This window comes from Anomalospiza imberbis, chromosome 4 (genome assembly GCF_031753505.1).
Source record: "Anomalospiza imberbis isolate Cuckoo-Finch-1a 21T00152 chromosome 4, ASM3175350v1, whole genome shotgun sequence".
Classification (NCBI taxonomy): domain Eukaryota; kingdom Metazoa; phylum Chordata; class Aves; order Passeriformes; family Viduidae; genus Anomalospiza; species Anomalospiza imberbis.
In genome coordinates this window covers 21569448-21597354 of record NC_089684.1, presented here as the reverse complement: position 1 = coordinate 21597354, position 27907 = coordinate 21569448, and the positions used below count along the sequence as shown (strand labels likewise).

The 27907-nt window shown below is 39.7% G+C and overlaps 1 protein-coding gene across 8 annotated transcripts in view; it reads left to right on the top strand.

Moving 5' to 3' along the window:
• NPNT (nephronectin) overlaps positions 1-27907 on the top strand; it is a 48973-nt gene that overhangs the window by 8972 nt on the left and 12094 nt on the right. For 3 of the 8 annotated variants that reach the window (XM_068187450.1, XM_068187451.1, XM_068187447.1), the window contains 7 exons: positions 741-791; positions 9033-9125; positions 15898-16017; positions 16824-16943; positions 21106-21240; positions 22455-22577; positions 24473-24826. In XM_068187450.1, the coding sequence (XP_068043551.1) occupies positions 741-791; positions 9033-9125; positions 15898-16017; positions 16824-16943; positions 21106-21240; positions 22455-22577; positions 24473-24826 (996 nt within the window). Of the gene's footprint in view, positions 1-740; positions 792-9032; positions 9126-15897; positions 16018-16823; positions 16944-21105; positions 21241-22454; positions 22582-24472; positions 24827-27907 lie in introns of all 8 variants that reach the window. The other 5 variants (XM_068187453.1, XM_068187449.1, XM_068187448.1 and 2 more) reach the window with 4 other exon arrangements.

Here is a 27907-nt window from a genome sequence, read left to right as displayed (position 1 = left end):
CTGCTAACATTAAATTTATTGGCAAATACATTGATTTCAAATAGCCTGAAACATATATCTGTGTTTTCATCTTATTTAAGTTGTGTAGCATATCTTGTTTCATGTGGTAGCAAAAGCTGAAAAGGCTTCTAAGCATCACTTTTAATTTAGATTACTTTGCATTTTTAAATGTTATAAAAATGACCAATAAATTTGTATGCCAACATGTTTATTGGTTGCAGATGTTCAGATATATATTGGGTGTAATTTTAATTGCTCTCAAATTAGCATCCAGATGCTAGGCCTTTGTGTTTGAGCTGTGGAGACACAGCATTAAATTAAAAATATATACTCATACTTAAATGAAAGGATACTGTGTCTTTAAGAAAAGCATTTGTGCTCTGTTGATGGAGGTGTTGAACCTGAACCGTGAAACATGAGAATTTTTACAGCTACTTGCTTATGAAGATTGACAAAGTGTAGTTCCTTAGTTGATTGAATAAGAATAGCATCACATCATTAATTACTCTTATGTATCAAAATGTATTTGTTAAATCTCATATTGAAATACTGATGTAAGGTATTTCCATTTTTAAATGTGTACCAGAATTTTTTTTTATTTCAGAAAAGCTCTGAATGTTGAATGTATGTAATTCTCCAGGAATGTAACAAGTTGATAAAAACCACAGCCAAGTCCATCCTCCTTACAGAGAAAAAAAAAAAAAAAGCTGGAATTTCTCTTTTGGATATTTGTTTTGCAGCATTCTACGTCTTAAGGCAGAGAATAGCCAGCCTAAGGTGCCAGCCCAAAGGTTAGCTGAACATATTTCTTGAAATACTTTTGGCAAGTTTATGACTTGGAGTTATGGCCTTGAAGTCATAAGTTTACATGAAAATTTTACTATGTGACAAGAAGGTAATTTTTTGGGTGTTTTTTTTTTTTTTTTTTTTTTTTTTTCATTTTTTAAAGCATTTGATTTGGGGAAGATGATGGGGGAAAGAAATTAACAGGGCTATTTTGTCCCAGATGCCTCTACAATGATACACTTACTTTCTAAAATACGATGCTTTTTCCTTTTCACTCCTTTTCTTTATTTTACCCTCAAGCCCTGTGCAGTATTTTTCCCTTTCTGCAAATTATTTGTACTACCAGCAATGCATTTACAAGCTGTCAGACCTAGGAGGCCTAATTTGCTTTCATGGCATTGAATCATGTGCAGTGTGAGGTTATTTTGGGATGGCCGAGGCACTTATTGCCCCCCACTGCCTGCTTTGCACTTCCACTACAGGTTGTCCTTCCCAGAACAGGGAAACTTTACAGCCCTTGGTCTCCAGCAGTGTAGGACCTGGCACACTAGAGCAAAATGAAATCAACATAGTTTACTTTGGTACCCAGGGCTGTAGTCTGTTTCTGCTTAGGAATTGATGTGTCTTGTTTGTTCGTGGCTCACTGGTGAGGTTCCAGACGACTGGAAGCTGGCCAATGTGACACTCATTCACAAAAAGGGTGGGAAAGAGGATCCTGGTAATTATAACCAGTTAGCCTGACCTCAGTACCCAGTAAGGTCATGGATGGGTTTATATTGAGTGTCATCATGCAGCACTTACAGGATTGCCAGGGTATCAGACCCAGCCAGCATGGCTTTAGGAAGGATAGGTCGTGTTTGACCAACCTGGTCTCCTTCTGTGACAAGGTGACCTGCCTGGTGGATGCAAGAAAGGCTGTGGTTGTTGTCTGTTTGGACTTCAGCAGGGCCTTTGGCACTGTCTCCCACAGCACACTCCTGGAGAAGCTGGTAGCCCATGGCTGGGACAGGAGCACTCTTTGCTGGGTTAGGAACTGGCTGGATGGCCGGGCCCAGAGAGTGGTGGTGAACAGTGCTGCAGCCAGCTGGGGACAGTCACCAGTGGTGTCCCCTAGGGGTCTCTGCTGGGGCCCGTTCTGGTCAGTATTTTTACTGATGACATGGATGAGGGGATTGAGTCCTTCATTAGTAAATTTGGGGGCGACACTAAGCTGGGAGCGTGTGTCGATCTGTTGGAAGGTAGGTGGGCTCTGCAGAGAGACCTGGAATGGTTGGATGGATGGGCAGAGTCCAGTGGGATAGAGTTTAATAAGTCCAAGTGCCGAGTCCTGCATTTTGGCCACAATAACCCCCTGCAATGTTATAGGCTGGGGATGGTGTGGCTGGACAGTGCCCAGGCAGAAAGGGACCCTGGGGTACTGGTTGACAGCTGGCTGAACATGAGCCAGCAGTGTGCCCTGGTGGCCAAGAAGGCCAAGGGCATCCTGGCCTGTGTCAGGGATAGTGTGGCCAGCAGGAGCAGGGAGGTCATTCTCCCCCTGTACTCAGCACTGGTGAGGCCACACCTCAAGTGCTGTGTCCAGTTCTGGGCCCCTCAGTTCGGGAAGGACGTTGAGACGCTGGAGCACGTCCAGAGGAGGCAACGAGGCTGGTGAGGAGCTTGGAACACAAGCCCTGTGAGGGACAACTGAGGGAGCTGGGGGTGTTTAGTCTGGAGAAAAGGAGACTCAGAGGTGACCTTATCACTCTCTACAATTTCCTGATGGGTGATTGTAGTCAGGTGGGGGTTGGTCTCTTCTCCCAGGAAACAACTGACAGAACGAGAGGACACAGCCTTAAGCTGCATCAAGGGAGATAGAGGTTGGATATTAGGAAGAAGTTTTTACAGAAAAAGCGATAAAGTACTTGAATGGCTTGGGGAGGTAGTGGAGTCACCGTCCCTGAATGTGTTTAAAAAAAGATTGGATGTGGCACTCGGTGCCATGGTTTAGTTGAGTTTTTAGGGCATGGGTTGGACTCGATGATCTTGAAGGTGTCTTCCAACCTAGAGATTCTGTGATTCTTGTTGCACTTCCTGTGGCAGAAGCGTGAGAGTCTCAGGGAGAAGCAAAGCACTCGGCCATTCATCTGTCTGTGATATCAGCTTTGTTACTGTGATACAGAAGTTACATTGCTGAAGCCAGTGGATGTTTTATATTCGAATAAACAAAATATCAGAAGGACTCAGTTTGTCTTCAGTCACTACACAGAGACACTCATGTCACCACACAGAGACACCGGTTCTACCTGTTGTAATTCCGTGAACACGTAAAAAAATTCAGGTAACAGGCATTTGAGAGGATAAGCACCATACTTTAAGCAGTTTTAGTGAACCACTTGAAATGCAAACACAAAGTTTGACAAAGCATGAAATATTTCTTGCTTTTCTAATTTTGCGTGTGTTAGATCAGACTTCTGCTGATTTTTAAAAAATAGTATTTAAGTGCATAAGCATTAGTTTAACTTCTACTGACTTCATTAAATCATATTGATTTCAGTGTTACCCATGCTTAAGTTATGCATGCTGTGTAGTGCTGTTCTGAATAGCAAGGCATTCATAAACCAGGGTCTGGATTTGTCTGTGTGGTTTAGAAACACATTTGGCAGCAGTCATAGCCAAGCCAAGCATTCACTGCAGTGAATGGCCCACACTGGTTGCAGTTTGTCATGTTAATGTGCTGTTACCAGAATCGTAAGTGCAAACTGAGTAACTGATTTACCCGGGCAAGTGTTGGAGTTGTGCATGAAAAATAAGGAGCCAGTTACTTAATGGAATGTATGTTTCAGACAAAAACTTGAACATTTTGACATGAATGTCACAAATAAGGGCAAGTAATTTCTGGAAAAATATTTAGGCATTAGATACTACCATTTTGTCTGATGTTATTGTCAGTTTCTAGTTACTGAAGTTGGTCAAGGATATTTATTATTAAAAAAAAATATATATAGTAAGAAGTGTTGTGCAGATGAAATTAACTGAAAATTAATACCCAGTTGTCCTAGTCAGGCTTATTAATCTCTGCAGAGATACATTCTGTGACTCTTAATTCACTTCTTTGGGAAGCAAAGTCACTTTTTCAGAAGTAATTCTCTAATATGAGTTTTGGGTATGATGTGTTTTTACCACCTTCTAGTAACTTTGAGGTGGGATAAGCTTTATGCATTCTATTGCAGTTGTGAGTAATTGAAGTATGTAGTTGAACAAAAAAGAAATATGCAACTCTGAAGGATCTACTATGATTTATTTTACAAATTAGCTCATACCTTTGGGATCCTAGGTCAAAATGACTGTGAATAAGGCAGTTTCATTTTCCTGAGCATGTTTATGTGATTGCATAATTTACAAAGAACTGCAAAAAGTAAACAGAGATGCAGCTGACTCTGAGGGAGAGGAGTACTATGGAACTTGGTGTTGTGGTCTGTGAGCACCACAAGGAGGAAGGCACCCAGGTTCAGGTGGAGTAGGCAGCCTGGAGGAAAGCTTATTTCACCTACATGCAAGTCTTTTTAGAAAGCTGGCAGTGGGGGGAATGTAAGAAATGATCCAAACATGGGAAATGTGTTCTGCAATCAGCAGTGTAAGAGGATCCAATAAAGTTTTGTGGAGCTGATTACACTATGTAATCATTTCTGGGCTGCTGCACAAATTACTTGCTGTGCCTGAGCAAATTGAATTTTAAGGAGCTGGGATCTGGAGTCAGAATAAATAGGGGGGCTGCATGTTACTTGGGAAGAGAGGGCAGAAACAAGGCCACTCAGGCAGATGGTTAGCATAGTTTGTTTCAGATGTAGGTATTTCTGTGCATAATTTTAGGCTTCAGAGAGATGAAAAAGAAGCTCAGAAATTGGGAGGCAAAACAGAGAAAAAGAATGTAAGAATTGTACTCAATGCTGTTTTAATGAAAAACATAGCTAGGAGTGTTGGAAAACCAAAGAGAATTTTAATTGCTAGACATAGTCCATTAAGAAAGCTCAGGGATTTCCATTGTTGGCCACAAATGAAGAGGAGTTAGTCAGGTAGGAACCAGGTAAGTGCAATCTTCTGGTTAGGACTCCACCAAACAGTGTTTGGTAGTCAGTTAAGAGATCAGTAATGTTAAAATTCTAGAAGAGAAGGAATAGAGGGGACATGTGGTAGTCACCTGTGTCCATAAAAGTGGGCAGCCTAGAGCAGAGGATCTGACCGAGTCTGAGGCGTACTTCCAAAGCAGTTGCGAGGGAACGATGTGCAGTGAGAAAATACCGATGAAATGAAAACATCCCCCAGCATTACAGACCCATAATGAATTTGTGAAATGTGTTTTTCATTTGTTGTATTTGTGCAACAATTAAAAATAATAATTCAGAATTGTTGAGTAATGCTTGGATACCACCAACAGCAAGCAGTGGCTCAGTAGATTGGTGGCTTCTGGCTTTTGCACGAGCATAACTTGTGCTAGCAGCGTATGCATTTCACCAGAAATTCTTTCTTCCACTCTCCCACACTTGAAAAAAAGGAAAAAACAAACAACCCATCATAAACCCAAACCACCCATTCACATTTCAATTCCTTGTGTTATTTTTACAGGAAGTTTAATTTGTTCTGAAGTTTAAGTGAGACTTAAAATGTGGTATTTGTCACATTATTTTGGAGGAAAAAGGTAGTTCTTGCCAACCTTGAAAATAGGCACTCAGATTTATTACCAAATAAAAGGCCCTAGGGTACCTCCTTGAAGTAAATGGGAACTGAGAGCAAATCTTCACATCTGACCCAACAAAAAGCATTTTAAACGATCCAACTGAAATGAATAATCATGAGACCAGAGGTTTTTTTGCTGATTATGTCTTGAATGAATTGGTCAATAATGTGAAAATGAAAGTTTAGTTATAGTTTATTCTATGGCACAGATAAAAAAAGCAGGACTTGACTAAAGATGAAAATTGCTGTGTTTAGGATTTTTTTCTGTCCATGTCAATCCACATTCCTACCCAATGGGAGTGCAGCTTAACAGCTTTCAGAGAGTAATCCTTGGAGTTGTGGTAGGTCTGCTTTGATACTGATTCAACAGTAAATTAGCAGTCTTGTTTTGAGTGGCACTTGTTTATGCCAGTATAATTTTTACTTTTGTTTACAACAGTTACTATTTAAAGAATAGAAAGTTTTTAATGATTTTTGGCAGCCCTTTTCAGAACCTTCTGGATTTCATTGCCCTATATTCATCAGAGAGTGACTTTCTCAACCTGGTGTAACCCTTCTGTCTACATTTCCTTTTTCCCTAGTAGGGAAGCAAGTGTTACATAACAGGCTGAAATTCAGGGACATGGATTATTTCAGTCATCTGTATTTTATTTCAGTAAATGTGGGTCACTTGGAAGGAGATGATAGTTTATTGGTTATGGAGGAATTTTTAAATTTTCAAGAGGCCAAAAGTAGTAATTGGGAGACTTTTTTTTCTCCATTACTTGTGAGTCTACTTGTTTTCAAAAAAATGCAGAAACTCCATTTGTCTGTGTGTGAATGGAGTGACTGAAGTATTCTGCTCTGTTGTATCTGGAGCTTTGCAAGAAAACACATAGAGTGGAGAATTAAAACACCCAGTCACATCAGCACATGTAGTGTATGCTCTGACTCATGCCAAACAGCTGAAATAGTTGTCTGCTATTAAAAGAAATGCTGAAAGTCTGGCTTAAGCTTATTTTTGTACCTGCATCTGGTTGTTGCCAGTGTTCAAATAGAGCTCATTGGGAGTCAGTGAGTGGATTTACTGCCTTGTTTGGGCAGCTTCTCCTTTGAATAAAGATTTTCATGCTGGAGATGGCAGGGCTGGAGCTGACCCATCCCTCTGGGCCTGGTCACTCTGGTAGTGGTCAGTAGGGACCCCAGCCAGGCATGCAGACTTGGCTAAACCATCTGATTTTTTAGTCCTGAGCACCCTGCAAAGCCCTGATAAAATTAATAGGAAGATGCACACATTTTATCCTGTGAGTGGCTTGGTTCCTCACAGGAAATGCTATCAGATTTATCTGTGGTATTGGCTGAGCTACAGATGTTGTTAAACTTACTGCAAAACCTTTTTCTCCTGTATGTAGAAATTCTTCACTTTTAATATTGTGTTGAATTTCAGCTGTTTCTAAGTAAGATTCATAATGCTGAAGTAGTCCAAGTTCATAGAATGTACTCTAACAAACAGGTTTTCCTCAAGAACTGTGTTTGGCAGCAAATAAAGATTTCCAAATACCCATTTAATGTGCAAAACCCCCAGTGTATTATGATGACTGTCTTTATGGACAGTGGTTTGCTAGTCATTTGGAAGCTTTCCTTGGAATAGTAGAGATTTTTGTCTTCAAGTATGAGATTTTTTTTTCTCTATTTGAGCTGCTGCTAATGTACAATCTGTACAATTGAGGGAGGGACCAAGGCTTTAAAAAAATCAGCCTAAAGTTGCCACAGGTTCTTCTAACAGTTACTGAACTGTTACACTGTTACACTTTACAACAAAGTGATCCCATGGTACTTCTTGTTTCTTAAAAAGAACTGATTTAAGTAAGTGTATCCCACTTCACAATACAGATCTTCTCTAAAGTGCAGTTGAAAATTCAAACAAGTTTTCAAAAACATATTTATAGTAGTTTCTCTTTATCTTCTGTAGATTAGATCACAACTTTTGTTTTTCCCTGATTTCTTTGAAGTCATTAAGTTGGCCTTCATAGTTCTCAGTTTGCCAGCATCACCTCTGATTAGACCTGGGTCTGTGATGCCAGGAAGATAAGGATCTCAGCATCTAAATAGACTCTTAAGAAAGGAGAGCCTTTTTTCCTGTTTATGGCCATAGTGATTAAAAGAGCGGAAAATGTTTCCAAGTACGATGTTCTAGAAGTGTCTCATGGTGGATCATTTGCTCTTCACTCAGACTTGTCCATTACCCAAGGACATACTTCCTGAAACATACCCTTTTAGTAGTCTGGGAAGCTCCTTTCCCTTACATTTCCATTGAGAGATGTTTCTAAATCTGAATCTCATTTCTCTGTTTCCAGACAGTGTTAGTTAGGGGAGAAAAAAAAAATCTTGCATTTCTGTTGCCTTTTAAGATACTCCTTAACAATTTTTTGGGAAGAGACTTCACCATCATACTAGGAAGATCCATCAGTAGCAGAGCTGTAGATTTTATGGTCTCAGGATATATCACCTATATATTATAGGTATATACCACGCTTAAAGAAAAAAAACATGCCTGATAATAATGGGAGTCCTGAAACAGTCCTAAATAAAGGCAGTCCTAAAACTGGAGCAAACTCCTTCTATGCTAACAGCTACTTCTCTGGATATATTTGTGGGAATTGCCAGTTCTGGATGCTTTGAATCTTATGGAGAAGATTTTCAGAACATCAAAGAAGTACAACCAAAACAAATATCTTGTTTCTTTTAAACTTTTGTTTAATTTAACCCTGTTGAACAGCTTGGCTAGAAGGCAAATTACATTTTTTGAGTGCATTCTGGGAGATTACTGTTAAATTATGTCCTTGAGACATCCAGTTTTATGATACCGCCCGTTGTTGTCTGATTATTATTGCAGCAGGATCTAGTTAGTCACTTGCAAATTCCAAATGATACTGTTACTTTATAGAATGAACTTTAAGCTGGGGTAAATAGATAAATCCTGGGTACAGGGCATCCAAGTTATGCTACCATCTGATTTCTGCCTATTTTGTGTCTATCTTGCTTTAGCAAGAGCTCAGCAGGATTGTGTATCTGCATTTTGTCATATAATGATAAACAACATCTTAGAGCATAGTAAATAATGCATTTTTCCAGTATATTTAAAAAGTAGGTTTAATAATAGAAAAACATTTCTAATGCAAAAGACTTAGAAATGCTGTTTAAAATTTTCGTCTGTCAAATGTTTTTCAGTTACCCAGGAAAATATTCCAGTTGGCTAATCCTACATCAGCAAAAATATATCTGTGCATGAATTCTTATATTTCTTCAAAAGCAATGCTTTTGTTACTTGTTATTGAAGCTTTGAAAGTTTGTTTTATGAATTTTGTTTGTGTCGTATTGTGAGAGGTGCCAAAAAATGGCTTCCTATTGTTTCTTGGAGTTCTGTATTTATTTTCTGAATATGGCATAGACAGTACTTCTATTTGTTAGTTAGTTGCTGTTTGTTTCAAAGTAAAGCACTGTCAGCTGTGACTGGAATGGAAAGATAACGAGTGTTCCTCTGTTTGCAGCCATATGCCAGCCAGGGTGCAAACATGGTGAATGCATTGGGCCAAACAAGTGTAAGTGCCACCCAGGATACACTGGAAAAACTTGCAACCAAGGTAAGAAAGAATTTATTTTTGAAATCATGGAAGTATTGTTGATCTCTGTAGCCACCCCCACCAATGCTGTGTGTGTCCCCTGTGTTTATAGAGCAATGAACTCATATACCAGGTCTGTTACTGCTGCAGCAAGTCTGATATTTGGACTCACTTTTGGAGAGAGATTGACATCTGCAGTGGGATGATGCAGGGGAAAAATTGCTGTCATTCAGAAGATACAAATGAGATTAATGTATAGGATGTAGTTACCTGCTCTCCTTAATCAGAAGCAAATTATTTAAACCTTATGGTCAGGATTGTTTTTTATAAAGTCACAATTTTCAGATTCGAATAGTGGAATAATATTTGTTTCATTAAAAACCTCATAATTCATACATTTTCATTTTAGTGTTTCTAATCTTGAACTAACCAGGTTGCATTAAACTGCTGAATGATTGGTGTAAAGATGAAATTTCTCTTACTGGATTATCGAGTTTCATTGTTTGGGTTTTTTTTTTTTCTCAAAAGTTATGTCCTAAGCATGTAATGGTATAAAGATCATAGAGTATAAACAATTAGAGAATTGTAATATGTGATTTTTAGACTTTGATGGCTAAGACATGTTCACACACAAAGATATCTCAATTATATCTCTTTTGCAGTTGTCTCAGCCAACAGGAAAATTCGTGCATTTTCTCAGTGCTGAGGAAATTATGGTAGAAAAGTGTGATATTTAGAATGATTTTCTTCAAGGATGTACTCTGATGTTGCTAAATTTCTTATGACATGTTGATTTTTAGACTGAGTTATTTTCTTTAAAAATAGATACATCTTTATTTTCAGATTTACTAATCCTTCTCAAACTGATGTGAAAATGTGTGTTGTGTTTTTCAGTTTTCTCAAAATTTTCCATCATCTCTTATATTATCCTGTCTTTTTTTCCCCTTACTCTGGGCTGACATTTTAAATTATGATTTTATTCTACATGTTTTCATCAGTCCAAAATCTTTTTAGAAAACAGTGCAGTGAACTAACAGTTAGATGTATGTGTAACGGATTTTATATGTAGTAAATAGTTTAACAATATTGAAAGAATGCGTTCCAAACTACTTGAGGCTTCAATCTTGAACTAAACTATTTACTTGCCACTAAATGCTAAGGAAGGAAAAATGTGATAGGTTGTCAAAGGAAGCACTTTGGGCAGTATTGATGAAATATTCTTGCATGGTGTTGGTGACAAAGCTGCCCAGCAGATGTAGAGGAGGTTAGTGAGATGCCAGCTGACTGTGGTGCCCCAAATGTGCACCAGTTCAGGTGGCTGCTCTCCAGCATGGTGAGACCCTTGAGCTGGTCCTGGGGACATGATCTGTGTTCTTGCCATGTGCTGATTCAGTGTTTGGATGAGACTGGAAAGTGTGCAGTGAATGCAGAGTCTGCTTTTGCTGGGAGGAGATTCAAATGGCACAGGATAAATGTGACCAATGTTATTATAGCTTAATACAGCACCTGCCCTGCTCAGCCTGTGGCCCATTTTCTCAATCCTGTTCTAGAATAGTAACAGAAGTAACAATGTTGGCAGAGGAGATGCTGGAGTTTCCTGCAGAGATGGAAGTGGTTCTGGGATGCGTGAATCTGGGCTGTAAAGTATGCTCATGTTCTTGGTGAAAGGCTTTCTTTGAGTACAAGCTCTGATAAACAGGCTTTACATCTCATCTGTTCATGTGCCCCATGAATCAGGCTGTTTTCCTGGGACTGATCCAAGAGATCAGCCCAGCCTCTCAGCAGAGCTGTTCAGCCCTGGCTGTGTGATGATGCTGGATGCTTGTCCTTTTCCAGTGGTGCTGCAGCTGCCGTGACAATCCAGACCTTGCTTTAGATCACTCAGAAGTTAAGACTACCTGATACTTTTTAAATTGTGTTGCTATCATCAGCAATCAAATTGCAGTGACTGCACAAGAGCTAACCATGTGTTCTCCCTACAGCATTCATATCTCCTGAATGGCTTTAGTGTTTCCCTTCTGGCTTTTTGATCCCAGCTTTGCAGGTGTAAGCAGTGAAGAAACAAACAGAGCCACGTGAGAGAAAATGCCCTCTGCCACCTCTCTTAATCTATAGTGATAATAGCAGAACTCATACATTCCAAATGTGTTCATCAGAAAATTGGTAGCTGCTCTTGAAGAAAATACAAATAATATTCAGTAAGACAAATACAAACAGTTGTAATTTTTGCTAGCAGTCTCAAGCACATACAGGTTAACTTTCTTTGGCTGGAAAAGGTTGTCTTTATTCAAAAAAATCTAAGGCTGTTTTTCTGTAACTTTCTATTTTCTTACCTTGTTTGTTCTAGGAGAATGATGCAAAGTTCACTGCTTGAAATTCTTGTCAGCACTTGATATATATGTATATTTATTAAGTGAAGTAATTAATATTGCCATATTTTTATTGTGCCTTCTCCCTATCCTGTGAAGATGTGCAGCTGTACACGAGTCTACTTGGTCAGAGCAGTGAAGCTCTTGTGTTCCACCCCTTGGATCATCCTGCAGGAAATGTAGCAGCAAGGGGTGAGGTGGTCCTGTGTTTCAGGTGTTGTGCTCCTCCTTTCTGCACGGCTTCAAACAGGAGTGCAATTTCTTGCAAAGGGGGTGGAGGCTGATAGACCCATCAATGGCTGGGATGTGAAAGCAGAACCTGCAGTGCCCTTAGCATGCAGAGCAAATAATTGGTTGTATTTCCTTGGTGCTTCCGTGTGTATTCTGAAAAGTTGGGACTCTGCCATACTCATGGTTGTCACTTGCATTTGTTTTTTTTTTTTTTTTTGTCTGCTCTTCTTTCAGAGCCTGCCTTTTTTCTTTTTTGAGTTCCTGTGTAAAGGGATAGTGATGGAAATTGTTTATCAGGTTAGATAATGACAAAACTGTGATTTAGGTGAAGTTGAAAGTTGTAGAAAAGGAGGGTTAAAAAACTTCTGAATTTGGCAGCTGTTGATTAATCAGACGAAGTGAACAGAACTCTTCAGGTGATAGAAATCTCTTATGAGGTTGACAGGATAGTGTGATTGCAACTGCTGGAAATGAAAGCTGATCTACTGTTTATAGTATGGTGATAGCAGTTTAGTTTTTCTTCTTGATTTCTGGTCTTTGACTTTCTATTTTCAGAGTTGGGTAAATGTGGTATTGAATATTTAACTTCAGTGTTGCCTGATCCAAGTTACGTGATAGGCAAAAAAGGCAGAAAAAAATCTTGAGTGCTGAGGTCTGCAGAAGCTAATTAAAAGAAAATAGCAGAGGGTATTGAATCTGCCTAGAAATAAGTGGCTAATTGTTGGGTGTGCACTGAAGTTGGTCCAAGACCATGGGTGGTGCAGTGCAGCAGTCAAAGGAGTCACATCCAGGTTTGCCAGCATAACGCTCTGTCCTTCCCTTGCACTCACATTTCATTTAATTTCTTTAGATATAAAATACTTGTGCTCAGCAGCTTGTGTTTGTTATAAACCTGCTTCCCATAGTGGCCAAAAAAGTCAGTCTACTTTTATGTACTCTACTGCCTTGAGTTACTTTGAAATCAAGAGTGCTGGTTTTGCATTGACTGTGAAATTGTAGGCAATGTGGGAAATTAAAAGATTGAAAAATGAAATTCTCAAATGCATGACAATGAGTGGACATTCCCAAAAAGAAATTAAAGGGATTTATTAAAATTTTTGGTAGTGTTGCACTTTATACTATTTTCATAGTATGTTACTAATAGGTGTCTATTTGTCAGTACCAGAGCTTTTATTTCTGTACTAAGAATACTTTGTATCAAGTGGTGGTGTAGAATTCGGAGTCCTCTAAAAGGATCCAGTATTTTAAGGCTCATAATGTAATTTATACTCTATGCAGGGTGATATAATGACAACAGTTGTAAATACTTATTTTCAACTTTGAGTCTGTGGTCATAACTCTGGAAGTAAGTGCATGACAGTTCTTTAGTAGTCAGGAGTATCTAAACTTAGGAGCTGAAATGCAGTGGAATTTAAACATTAGAACTTAACACAGGGCACTGTTAAAATCATGCCCCGTCAATTTAATTTCAGTGTTACTTTTCCTTATTCTGTCCCTACTTCTAGTTAAGTATTTTATACTTAGCTCTGTTATGCCTTTATTTTGTAAAGCGATTCTTTTTGTAGAAAATAGGAAGAATACAAATATTTTAGACTAAGAGAACTTTTTTTTCCTCTTACTTCAAAATGATGCTTGTCAGTGAACTTCAGTATATTCAATACAATGTGTTCCTTGGGGATACATTTATGAATTGAAATCAAATGCTAACAGAGTTTTTTAATGCAACAATGGCTTTTTTTAACAGACACATTGCATGTGTAATAAATATATTAATACAGCTATAATGTCTGTCAGGAACTACCTACTTGTGGTATGCTTTACAGAAAAAAGAAAAAAAATTTTGTGCTGCCAAGAGAAGTTTGCCTTTCAAAATGTGAGCTTTCATCTGCTTATTATTTGAGATTTTTATGTAGAGCTTTTTTCACACAAAGGTTTCCACAATGAAAACTTGTCCTTGCCCTCTAGCATAATCATCTACTCATCTACTGCATTTCCATTTGGCCTAGGCATACACCTGTAGTCACAACTCCTACCAGAAGACCTGCTTTCACAGGGAAAAATGTACTTTCTTCTACAGCTGTTTCTCTCAAACCCAGCAGGTATTTTCTTGTGAGTGTGGCATTGGTGTCTGCTGTGAGAAGTATACTCTCCTGAAACTTCTCCCAACTCCCAAAGAGTGAGAGCTGTAGAAGGGGTGCTGTCTCTGCAGCACGCAGTCCTCAGGAAGACTGCAGAGGTGGTCATCACTCCTTCATGCACAGGTCCAGCCCTTATGGCAATCTTTCCTCACTGAAGTCCTGCTTAGGCTCACCTGATCTACCTCACCACTTGAGGAGAAAGTATTCCCCCTCAGGTTTCCTGGAAAAATCTTGTCCAGCCTTAAGAGGTAGAAATGGAATATCACATCTCTTACTGCTACCCTCTTGCAGAAGAGGGGAGCAGGAAATTTTCTTGTCCTTAAACATGCTGTTCTTCCCAAGACCTTGGAAAATGAACTAAGGGGAAGGGCTCTGGGGAGGGCCATGTTTGCATGATGCTCGCTACTCCTTGACCCCATGAAGATGGAAAGAAAGTAGGTCAGAAGAAATAAAGTTTAATGATACATGTAAACACCGCTAGGAGCTCTCAGGAACAGCAGTGACAAAAGAGACAACATCCTCGCAGCTGAGTTTGGATTGCATCAGTGACTTGCAGTGTGATACATGTATTTTTCTCTTCATGGCTCTGCATTTTACCAGTCAAATGAAAGGGAATATGTTTCTCAGTTTTAGAATGCCATTTAAAAATATTTTGCCCGAAAAGAGTAAGGTGAAGAATGTTACTCTCACAAACCAATGGATTACAGAGTTTCAGGACAAATTTAAAATCCAAACATTTCGAACTTGTAAAATTCCAGGTGTAGTTGTCTAGACTCAATGTTTTCTCTGACTTCACCTTTACAGTGAATGTAACTTTTCTCACTCCATTTACTATGTAGACCCAGTTAAGTTTTCAGCTTTACTTCTGAAAAGCAATCAGTGAATTATTGACTTCATTGCAACCAGAGGTCTATTTATCTTTCTGGATCAGCATCTTAAACCTGAGCCTTTGCCTCTAGTCTACAGGAGGCATCTGTCACCTCCTCAGCTAGCATTTTATCAAGTGGCTACTCTGTGTGTATCTATGATATGATGGGAACGTCAAGACTTACTTTTCTGCTACGTGGATTGAGTGACAATTGATAGGATGGTGCTTAGTACTGGGAGATGGCTCTTTGAAAACTTCTGGAAAAAATGGCAATTCTCTTCTGCAAAAGACCGCCAGACAGTATGGTGCAATATTAGAGATGACGGTTGATAACTCATTTTCTTAGGTCCTCGCTGGCTGGATTTGTGAATAGATTTATTATTTTCATCTTTGTTCTCATCTTTGTTCATCACTATGCAAAAAACTAGCAACAATAATAAGTGACAAATTGTTCTGGCTTACTCAGACAAAATCAACACATATTCTTGGAAGAGAGTTCTGAAGGAAATCATCTTGTTTGAAGGTCTGTATACTAATATGGAAACTGTAGGCTGAATATTTTCAGTTCAAGCCATGAATTCTCTATTAAATTGTAAGTCTGAAATGCTAGCCCTCTTGGATGGTCCTTGACAAATATAGCTGATGTCAGATGCTTTCTTTTAGTATTTTCTAAATGATAAGATTAAATTTTCTTTGTGAGATTATTTGAAGTAAGTTGGCATCAGCTTTCCTACCTTCCTCAGCCACTAATTTTGAAGCATGATAGTGAATCACTGAATTGCTATCAGAATCATGATAGTGATTGCAGAGTGATGTTTGCTTTCTCTCTCCTCCTTCTTCTTCTGAGTGCTGCCTGGTCCTGGACATGGCATCAACGTGAATAGTGGCAAGATGTCGGTAGCCTAAGCTTGTGTGTTGCCTAATGAAGCAGCTGCACTTCATCTAATGCTGATATTGTCATTTATGAAAAGACATCTATGAAACCAAGCCAAATAAGCTGCTTGGCTGGAGGGATGAATGGTGCTTCATGCAGGATGTTTTGGATGCTTGCTATCAGCTGAGCTGTGTATAAAAAGCTAATTGCCATGTTTTTCCTTCCTTCTCCAGCAGCTTGAACTGGCAGTTTTGCCATGCATGCTTTGTGCATTTTCTTCTCCCACCCTCTTCCCTTGTGCCCTTCATTTCAGATCTGAATGAGTGTGGACTAAAGCCGCGGCCGTGCAAGCACCGGTGTATGAACACCTTCGGCAGCTACAAGTGCTACTGCCTGAACGGCTACATGCTAATGCCAGATGGAACGTGCTCAAGTACGGCCAGCCTTGGTGCTTGCTCTTTCCCAGCTTCTCAAAATCCCTGCACGAGTTTCCCCGGAAAACTTCTGTGAAATGAAAATGAGTCCTCAAGTAAAAGATTAATCTTGTTGGAAATTAGGTAGCTGCACAAGATGAGCTACTTTTTTCCTAGTTAAATTAGGCTAAAAAGCCAGGAGCAATTGTTTTGATTTTAATAGTTTTATTGAAAGTTTCCCCCAAAGCATTCTTTGGTGCTGTAAATCACTTTTAATTGGCCTTTGAGGACAAGGGCTTGCAGTTTTCATTGCAGCAAGACACCTGCATTTCTGCTGCCTTATGGCCTTATGAACGTGAAATCTTTAATGCTGCAGATGTTGGTTGTTTGACTGGTATAAATATTGTACTGCCATCTCTCTGGGGATCAGGTTCTTACTTGCTCCTATAAAAACAGTTACTTTGAATATCTGGACAGAGGGAGAGAAATTACCTTAAATTAGAGATACCCCATTTTTAAAATGGCACTAACTGTCCAGGAGAGAGGAGAGTCTGTAGTACATATTAGGCTTTATATTCTGGGGACTGCATTCAATAACACAACTTACTACAATTGTGGTAGTTTTTTTTTTTTTTTTTAAATTTTCTTAGAGAAGTAGTTTGTGGAAAGAAAAAATTTAGTAGCAGATATTTTTCCTCTTTAAAGGGTACGAGCATTTTCCCACTTTTATCATAAATATGTGATGCCTTAATTCTCCAGAATTTTCAGTCATTTTGTAGTACTGATCATGGTCTTTATCTAAATGTGTTCAATTATTTTTCTCCAGATGCCCTTTCTTGCCTGATGGCAAACTGTCAGTATGGCTGTGACGTGCTGAAAGGGGAGGTGCGCTGCCGCTGTCCTTCTCCAGGGCTGCAGCTTGGGCCTGATGGCAGGACTTGTGTAGGTAGGTGATCAAATGTAGATTTAACAGTTTTAATTTTTTTTTTCCAGAATGCTTTTATCCTTGCACAGAATGCAGTTCAAGAGAGTTTATCAGAGGTACATAGAATGCATAGAACAGGCTGTTTAAAATTGTTAATCATGAGAATAGTAATAGGGCTGTTGCTCAGGTGCCCTCATGTCAGAGATCGCCAGTGTTTTCAGTCCTGTAAGTTTCATTGTCTGCCTAAAGCCCATACAGACTCCTTGGTATCCAAGTCCTTGGCCCTTGCCACTCCTGCTACTGGGTCATTTTAAACTATTGCTAACTTCAAAATATCTGCCCGCATAAAAAAAGGAATGGGGAGATCACCTTTCCCTAATACCCAACAAGGCGGTGCCTAGCTCAGTGGGTAGAGGGATAATATGTAAAAATCATTGATATGATAGTGGGGCAAGGTGAAGATCTGTGCTTGTTCCTAGTATTAGTGGGATTGAATGTGCTGTCTTTCTTCCATACTGTCAAAACTTCAGGTTAAAATAAACACAGGAGCTTAGAGTGTATAAAAGTGAAATGTTTTGTTCCCACATTTGTGAACATGGAAAAGGTGCTTATGGTTAATCAGACTCTACTATGGTCTGAAGAACAGTGTGACATGTGATTTCATCAGTCATTAACTGTACATCCTGAGTGGGATATGATGCTCCAGTGACTTCATTATTTATATTCTATGAAGTGCTACAATTCCATAACCAGTAACACTGAAAGAATGTAAGAAAATGGGGATGTCCTAATCATGCCTTTGGGTATCTTGGCTCTCTACGGGGTAGGTGGTTCTCCAAGTGCCTGACCCATGCTGACCAAAAATTTGTTGGCAGAGAAAGGGACATACTCTAGATCTTCTGACGCGAAGAGCAGGCTCCACACAAAGTCAGAGGCTTTCTGAAGTGCATGATTTGCACATCTGTGTATGGGAAAGATTGGAAAGAATGGGAGGGAAAAAACCTACCCTTGTTGCATACTGAAGGGATTAAGTTGTGATGAATCCCATTGTGGATATTATGGCAGAGAGATCTTTGGAAGATACTTGTGCCATACATGCCATAGTGAGCTGAATGATTTTAAGTACAAATTCAAGAAAGGTACACCATGTAGAGAAATTTTCTAGAAAAAAATGCTTGCAATATTCTCCTAGTATGCATTTTTCTATTCAGGAGCATTTCATACTTTGAAATAAACATAACGTACTTTAATGCCAAAGACTAACACTCAAACCAGTCCTATGAAGCTCTGTGAGTTCTTCAGTGCAGTTTTTAAAAAAAACTTGTTTTTTTTTTTTTTTTTTTTTTCCCAGAAAGGCAAAGAACTCTGTACCCACATTTTACTTGGGTATGCATCATTTAGAATGACCTCATAACCAATTTGTAAATTTTCCATAAGAATTTCAGAGCAGCCTTGTACAATACAGAGAAAATAGTTACAGCAAGAGATGCCTGTTCTTCCTGCATCGTAACATAATGTTCTCCCCTTTTTTGTTAAGAAGTGATTATGACATGCACCCTGTGTTATTTCTCTATCAAGTTCGAGTTGCAGTAAATACCTCAAAGAGTTGAAGCTACTTGGGACTAAGGCTTTGCTTTTTGCTCATGTTTGTACAAGCTTGTCACCGTTGGGGAAGTTGTTGGCTCCAGCAAGGGTCTGGATAATGCTGCAGTACAAATAGAAGTGTAGGTGGTGGTAAGAAAATTGAAGTGTGCAATTCCTACAGCTCATGAAATCCTTGTTTGAGGAAAGTTTGAAAGACAGCTGGGAATGCAATGTCTATTTTTAGCACAGGTGGAAATTCCTCTAGGCATTATTCTATTCTTAGTTTAACACTTGCTGATCATTCCCTTGTTTAAAATATTCCTTTCAGACAATCAGTAAAGAGCCACCAATTTGGCTATAAAGGTAAATCGTATAAACTAAATGACAACAAAGTGAAAAAATAATTCAGCAAAATATTCAGTGAAAATATGGATTAAACAGCTAATTAATTGATTAATGACTCTTGAATCAATAAATCAATTGGTCTTGCCAGGTTTTTGGATTGGGATTTTAGTTTAATGAAATGAGCCATATACACATTTCATCTTCAAATGTTCTGAAATTATTTGAGGGCTGAAAATGATTTTTTACTATAAAATTATTTCCTTTTTGTGTGTGTGCTTAGAAAATTGAAGATGCAGCCTTGTAAACTTAAAAACCATGCTATTTTTAAATTAGTCTCAAGTTATTTTGTGCTTGAGTTGGTAATGTGATCATACTTGCAACAAGAAAGAGAAGCAATTCTGCTTCTCTGGTGGACACTGACCATCACACTCATTAGGTGCTGACCATCACACTGCCTTGTGTGCCTTTGGAGCAGCTCCCTGATGCTGAGGTGAGCTCCCAATCCCCCCTCCAAACCCTGCTTTTCATAGGAAGCAGGTATGAACCACAGCATGTTGCAGCAGGCAAAGGGAAACAGCTCTACACCTTTTGGTCCAGGCGTGGATTGACTTGAAAGAAGCCACAGTCACTGTACTGTTTGAGAGCTGCAGGAAGCTGATCACAAGCACTGGCATATCACCTTTTGGCTACTGATCAAAAAATGGATTTCCCCTCAGCAGTGAGCATCCACGCACCTCTCCTTATATGCAAGTGGAAGGCTGTTACATTTTTCCATATTTTTGCATCAGTTTTGAACAGTGTATTGATTAACAGTTCTGTCCTATATCTCTAGGACACATAACTGCATGCACTGCTGCCATGATTTAACATAATTTTTTGCCTTATGTGAATTTTCAGAAATGTGAATCAATATGAATATGTGCAGAGGAAAAAACAGGACTACATGCTACATTAGGTTTTTAAAGATCATAATCCATGCCATGATGAAGTATATTCAGTGGCTAATCTTGTTCTTACTGAACTACTTTTTGAAGCTGTGATTTAAAGATTAAAAAACCCAACCAAAACCAACAAAGAACAGAACTAACTCTTAGTACAAGAGTCTTAAACTTGCAGCCTTGAAATAATATTTTAATAAAGGGTAGAAAATTGTTTTTTAAAAATTGTTGAAAATTATAGCTTGTTGATTAAATTAAAATAAGAAACATGGTAGAGTTGTAAAACTTAGTAGCATATTTAAAGCCTAAAATGTTAACAATAAATTCAAATCAAGAGACAGATTTATAGGAAGATTCAGGCATGTGGAGACGTGCCCAGTATTGGCCTTGTTTTCTTTCTCATTGAGGCCTCTACTGCACCATTCCAGCAATGCTCCTGATGGAGAGAGAGCAGTCAGGAGTGTGGGAGCTCAGGGGCTGAATCCCTGCTATCCTCAGTAATTCTTCATGCAGATTGGGACAGTGCCAGCAGGAGCTACTGGGACAACCCAGCTGGCCAGCAACTCATGGCTTTAAGTCACTTCTTTTGGCTGTGGGAGCACAGCTTGGAGAGAAGCTGAAGCTCCATCTCCCCCACCTCAGGTAGCTGCCCTAACTAACCAGCAGCTTTGTGATGACATTTTTCTCTGTGCAGTGGAAGAGGCTCTGCCTTGTTCAGGTTTCTTTCACAAGAGCAGCAGGGCATCAATCACTCGGCTTTGTTTTGTGCTCTTGACATCGGCAGCTGAAGTGCTCCTTTTGGGAAAAGAATGGCATGGAGAGCAAAATCTTGCTTTCCCATAGATCAAGAGCCTGATAGAGCTGCAGAGCAAAGTCTTGAACTGTGCCCTGTAGATAACCAGCAAGCACGAGGAGCTGCGTGCGTCAGAAGCAGCCAGGCATGGCAGGTCTCTACCTCAGTGGAGAATTAGTGTTTGAACACTCAGCAGCCTCAGCTCGGTGTCCAAGGGCTGCAGAGTGAGTGGCAGCGCAAACAGCTTTTGTGTGTCAGCCTGACCTCGTCTGAGAGCTTCCCAGGCAGGCAGAGCAGCAGTGGGTGAGCATCAGCTGCTCTGTGGGCATCTGCCTGTGACCCAGAGCTGAGCTGGAGGGCACAGACAGAAGAAGTGCTCAGGAATTACTGCTGGCTGACCAAGGGCCATATTTATGAAAAATACTTTGACTATTCTTTAGCTTTCCATTATGTGAAACCAGTTTCATTTAGACAGTGTATTTTAACTGTTATTAAGAATAATACAGTTCCTTTGTTTTCACAGATATTGATGAATGTGCTACTGGGAGGGTTCTCTGCCCACGATTTAGGCACTGTGTCAATACCTTCGGGAGCTACATTTGCAGGTGTCATAAAGGCTTTGATCTGATGTACATTGGAGGCAAATACCAATGCCATGGTAATAACAAGCTATTTCTCATGTGCATGTAATAGAGCTGTGTATTTGAAATTAAATTAATGGCTCAAAGAGGAATGTTTATTTATTACAGCTGAAATGTTGAACCAGGTTGTTTTACACTGCATCAGTATTTTAAGAAAGGGTGGATTATAGAAATAAACTGTGAAAGAGAAGGCATGTATTTGGCCCACATTCTTGTAAGTGGTTCTTATGTGGAAACTAGTGGGGAGAACAGAGCTGATGACCGCAGGAATTCCTTTCCAAAACCTTTTTTTCCTCAGGGTTCACTGTCACTGGCAGTTGCAGGCTTGGAGCAGAGTATGAGCTTATTCTGTGTCTGAGCTGTAACGCTGGTGTGCTCCATAGCATGTCCCAAGATCCAAGATAAGAATATGTGCACACCCTACCTCCTCCCAACCCAGACTGCCCAACTTTCCTTCCCCTGCAGACAGATGGGGAAGAGGCAGGAGTTGGGAAATAACCTGTTTTTGTCTGGACATGAGACTGGAATGCAGCTGGTGTATGTCCTTCAACAAAGATATTCCCAGGTCACTCTGCATTAGTTTCACAGGGTATCAACTGGTTATGATTCTTTCACTAAAAAAAAAGATCTTGTGGAGATAATGAGGCATTGCTTTATGTTTAGTTAAATATTTTTTTTCAGAGAAATTTGTGTTCAGAGCGCTGGAATTTGGAGATTTTTGCTTGCATCGCTGACAATAAATGTGGATATGGCATATGAAACATTTCCATATGAAACTGCTGGAACTGTTTCTACTTGATGTAGAAACATCTATACAGATGTACTATATAGGAAGAATTTTATGAAGAAAAACCAATTTAATATCTGTGTGATTAAGAACATGCATATTCCTCCACTCAGTTTGTTTTATTCTTATTCTGTCACCTGTAAGAAGTGGTTGTTAAAATTGTGATCTTAATGATCTCAGCTGCAAACTTCCTATGGCATGTCTGAAGCTGATGCTAAGGTAAAAGCTGAGAAATGCCAAAGTTACCCAATAGTCCCTGTTTTCCTTAATGTTTGCATCACCACATTGATTTGTGACTGTCTATTTTCCTTTTCCCCCTGGCAAAAGGTTTTTTTTTCTTTTAATAGTCAAAATTGTATTAATGTTTGGGTTTTTTTGCAGGGATAAGCAGAAAGTCAGGTTTCTATGAAGCAAATGATTTTTAATGTAAATTTCCTGTTGCAGATATAGATGAATGTTCCCTTGGCCACCACCAGTGTGGTAGTTTTTCACACTGCTACAACACACCAGGATCCTACAAATGCAAATGTAAAGAAGGGTACAGAGACAATGGAACAAACTGCATACGTATGTAATGCTCCTTTTATAATAGAGATTCTGAAAACTTATGTGTCCCATTTTGTAAACTTTAAGGTACAGCTCTGTCAGGCTCAGTTTCTCTTAACTATTTTTAATACTAAATAAGGGGCTCGGGAATGTAGTTGGAGTTTTCTAGGTCTTAGCATGCCTTGGTAAAAATATCTTTCCCTGAGACATTTTCATAATTAGAAAGAAATTCACCTCTCCCTATTCACAGCTTGATTCTAGAGATAGCTTCAGGATGAGAGCAACTGAGTAAGCAGGGTAGGTCTGATCAAACAGTGCACATTACTCATACCCTGTTGTTATGTACACTCCACAACCGGCCCGTTTCAGCAGCTCACCCTATCCACTCCCTGCTGCTTCCCAGATGTGAGAAGAGCCAGGAGGGAGGATTTCTCTGGAAGGATTTGCTGTTGGAAAATTCCCTTGGCCACCTTTTTCTTGGGAGAAGCAGCCACCCCCCTGGTACAGAATAAGGTGTTGGAGCTCTCCCATATTTGACGTCCCACAGTAGTGTGCAGCTCTGTGGCATCTGCTGGATCTTTTTGATCCTGCATTCCTTTGTGGGATCTGGTCTTTTCTGACTTACTGATCTCTTTAAAGAGCAGCACCATTTTTCCCCTTCAGCTGTAGCTGTCATAATAAAAAGTGTTCTATCATATCCTTAGTGCTTGCAAGTATATGTGGGCACATTTCATGTGTGTTACTTAGGACATAGTCCCAAGGGGTGTTTTATATTTTAATATACTATAAATGTCAAAAGTGCCTGGTATTCAAAGGGATAGTAATAAACAAGTGGCCACAGGGAAAACATTTTTACCTGCTATCATCAAACAATTCACTGTTTAATAAATAGTATTTCTTCATGTTAACTGTGTGCTATACTTGAAGGCTTGTACACAAAATATGTGACTAGACTTCTTACTGGGCCTTTTAATATCTCCAGTGAGATATAAAAGGCTTATTAAGCAGTAGAAAACAACAAAACATATTCTTATGCTTCATGTCTTCAGAAACTCTCCTTGTGAGACTAAATTCAAATTTGTTGTCCTTTCTGAAACATTGGAGGAGATGGTACTGTGGGCACTGTCACTGGGGTGAAAGTGCTCCAAGGTCCAGCACCTCATTTTTGTGAAGGCTGAAAAATGTCTCAGTTTCCTGGTGTTTAGCAAAGGGAAGGATCTAAATGAAGGCTGGCTTGGTTCAGTCTCTAGAATGATTACTGCTTATTGACAAGGAGAAATGTTTAGAAGGAAAGATCTGCAAGAAGTTTCTTAATCCAAAGGTGTCTGGCCATCTGTGACCAAAATGGTTGTAACATCAGGGTCTTTGTAAACTTGCTTCCTGTCCTGATTACAAACATGGCGAGTTTAGAGGGCTGCTTAACCAATGGCTTCCTGCCCATGCTTTTTTAACCAGCATGCTTTTGTGTAAGTTTTGCCGACTTAGAAAGAGATTTGATGCTTGAGAGGAGGTGGGATGGAAGTGTCTTGGCCTTCAGTCATTCTAAATTATCTCTAAACTGCTGCAGTGCCAAGTATGACATAAAGGGATGTGATAATTTAGTAGTGCTGATGCTAGAGTATGTTTCTAACTAATGGAAACCTTCAGAAGAATAAAAATTATTTTATCCAAATGTATCTGTGTCATAATGAAATAGACTGTTATGTTTCTGGAATGAGAGGTTGAGATGCCCATTTTGGTCCCATTTTAATTCTCTTTGCAGTTATTCCTATTGTTCTCATTGAACCACCTGGTCTATATCACATATTCAAGGCCAATAGCACTCTCCCTGAGGGAGGTAGTGGTAGAATGAGTAGGATTGTTGATGCTGAAGACACAACTCCTCAGACCACTGCATGTACCTGCTTTTGTTACAGAAAGGCCAGTGACCAGGCCAACACCTGGGCCAACAACTCGTCCTACACCTGGGCCAACAACTCGTCCTACACCTGGGCCAACTCAACTTGCACCCAGGACAACTCGACTGACACCCAAGCCAACCACGAGATACATGCCAGTGACAAGGCCAGTCACAACACCAGTGGTGAAGCCTCCGCCTCCAACAACACCTCAGCCTACAACGGTGAGACCTACACTACCACTACAAAGAACTCCTCTGGTAACAACTGAAGAGCCTTCACGTGTTCCCATTGAAACTACATCTTCCCAAGGAGTTATAGATGACAACAGGATCCAGCCAGATCCTCAGAAACCCCGAGGAGATGTGTTCAGTAAGTAATTTTCCATATGCCTTTGTTTATCAAAACTGTAGATGAAAGCATGCACTATACTGTTTGGGATTTTTGGAACACTATACCATTGAGAACACAGAAATTAAACTGAAAATGATTGTATGGTAAAGCTGCACAAGTAGTTGATTTTATTACCTATCAAAAGTTTGGGACAGAAATTCTGAATCAATTAATCAAAAAAGTTTTTATTTCTTCCCCCTGAAATTATTGAGTATATTGTCCTTTAGAAGTACTTAATTATGCTTTCAGGTGAAAGTTTTAAGGAAATGAAAGACATTTTATTAAAAAGTATTGAAGTGCAACATAACTCATAAAGTAGTCAATGGATTTAAATTCAGAGACTTGAGAGTCCCTCATAAACAAAATATTACTATAGCTTTAAGAATGGTAAAGAAATGGGATCATACCTGATTACCTGAAGATTTCTATGTGACCTCTTTTGTATGGGTTCAAATAGTCTCAGATGTTCATGACTAAACAATGGGAAAAATGCATAAAAATAGCATAGAGGGTAATTTTCTGGACTGTGTCTGTGGAAAGGGAGGCATGAAAAGCTGAAGATAGTAAAGATTCTCATAGCATGAACACATGTAACTTTAGGAGCTCCTCTGAAGTCTACAGCACCATTGTGCCAGCTTTAGTGCATACCACGGGAGACATTACTGGCACTTACAGAGCTGTGCATAGCTGCCAAGAAATACTCAACACCCGATTTCATCTTTAGTTCTGTGGCTAATTTTAGAGACGGGGAGGGTGTTTTGGATCAGCTCTCCAGCTTGTTGTACAATAAAGCTGCTGAAGCAATGCAGTAGGAGGAAAAGTTTGCTGTCTCAGAGCAGGTGCACAAGCAATGTGGGAGTTTTTTTCTGGTTGCTTTGGCATCTGTGTAATAATTTCTTGGGCTTTGTTGTTCTAGGTCATTACTCAGTGAAATATTTTGTTCCTTGTCAAATAGTTTTCCCTGTGACATTTTATCTGCTGTAAACAGTTAGAAAATGGAGAGTGAAGCTGACAAAAGTTAGAAGACAAATCCTGGTACTGCTTGGTAGAGTGTACTTTTAACTTCATATTAAGTTAAAAATATGGAGATATGTTTAAGTGGAATTCTAAAAGGAAATATAATAAAGATTTATGAAGCTTAATCTAATAGGACCCAACAGTTAAAAATACAGTTTTGTGGAAATTGTTGTAGACTCCAGGATTATGCTTCCCAGGTCTCATGTTGCAAGTGTTCCCTGGAATACTAAAGCAGAGGGAGAGTTTTCAGCCATTTTCATGAAGTCATAACAATCCTCTGTGTAAAGCTTATTATTTACAATTAGTCGTTCTGTATTGTCCCTAGAGGGATTTGGAAGGTAATGTTTTCAATACATGTGTTTCAGATATAGGAGTTTGGAAAATAGGAAAGTGAAAGCCTTTGAAGTTTGGCTTGGTCTGACTGCAGCTTACATTATGGTACATATAACAAACACAGGACCTTTGCAAAGTGTTTATCAACTGTTGGTTTAGGTCAGCTGCCACACACTGAGGTTTGTGATGTACATACATAACTTCAAAGGCTTCAGTGCACAGCACAGCAGGACCGAAATGGGTCAAGCACCAGCTGTTCCTGGCCTCAGCAGGTAGCACAGGGACAGAGAGTCCTCGGATCAAGTCAGCAGATGTCAATCTTCAATACCATGTAATTTTTAAAATTCATTGCAAGAGACGTACTTGATTCACATATGTGTGACTGAAAGCATATTCCACTTGTGCTCCAGATGATGCTAGTACTGTGATCTTCAATGAAGCTGGTGTCTTTTTTTCTCCCCTCTCTTATTTTTTTCTCTCCTTTCCACTCTGCTTTCTGCTCTGTTTTTCTCTTCTGGACACTTTGAAAGTATCATCTAGGTAGTGGTCACCGGAGTTCTCTCCTACTTTGTCTAGAAGTGTTTGTGTTGGGAACAAAAGCATTTGTTAAGGATTTGAAACTTAGTTTAATGCAAAACAGTTCAATTTCAGAAGAACGTGCTACTTTCTCAAAGAAAGCATTGCTTGTAGAGTAAGGTGTTTCTTCACCTTTTGAATCCTGTTACTGCAGAGGTTTGTGGGGAAGAGCAGAAGTTAATTTCCTCATGTGGGACATTTAGAAAAGCAGGTAGAAAAGTTATAGCCCACACACATTACTACAGTGGGATGCACAGAGCCTGGGTCTGCCTCTCCTCAATACCGCACTTGTAAGGATATCACAGAGATACTTGAACATCCCCAGATGCCATCACACCAGGGCTCAGCAGCATGGGAGCATTAAGCCAGGTGCTGCATTCCTGAGCATTAGCCAGGCTGCAGACCTGGCTGCATGAGCGCTCTTGGCCCATGGTAAATGTGAGGTGAGGTGCGTTACCTGAAACGCTTTTCGCGTTAGCTTACAGATGTGTGCAGGGAGGGTTGAGTTCAGGTTCCTGCTGGCCAGCCCTGCCCCTGCTCCAGGTGTGTGGGAGAGCAGTGCCTGGCTCTGTTTGGCGGCAGCTGCTCGGTGTGAGGCACTGCGAGCTCAGGACGGCAGCGCTCCCACCGAGTGTAAGCCAGTACCTCTCCAAAATCATTCCTCACAGCCAGACACAGTGGTAACAACCATGGTGTTAAGGCAATACAGGATTTCAAACTGGAATAACTAGTAACATTTAGCTAACCTTCAACTGCTTCTTAGCTGCTAGCTGGATGTGCCAAGCCCTCCAAAAAACATTCATGGATTTTTCACTTGCCTCTATATTTCTTCAGGGAAGGGGAGTTTTGAACTATTTCCTTCAGCTTCTTTAAAGCTGTTTCTGTTGTAGTCTCACCTACATCAGAAATCTTAGTAATATTCCTGGGTTGTGGATATGAGCTAATTTTATTTTGCTTATTTAGGTTCATTTCCTCACATTAACTGCTTCTCCAGATGAGGTAGTAAAGAAGCCAGTTTGCAAAAATTAATTAGCACTGTGGTCCCCATATGCCTGCCTGGAAAGAGAAGCAAAAGCCTTGCTCTTTCTGCCTTTCTTTGTTCCTCACTAGAGAATACAGGCAGCAATTAGTAGT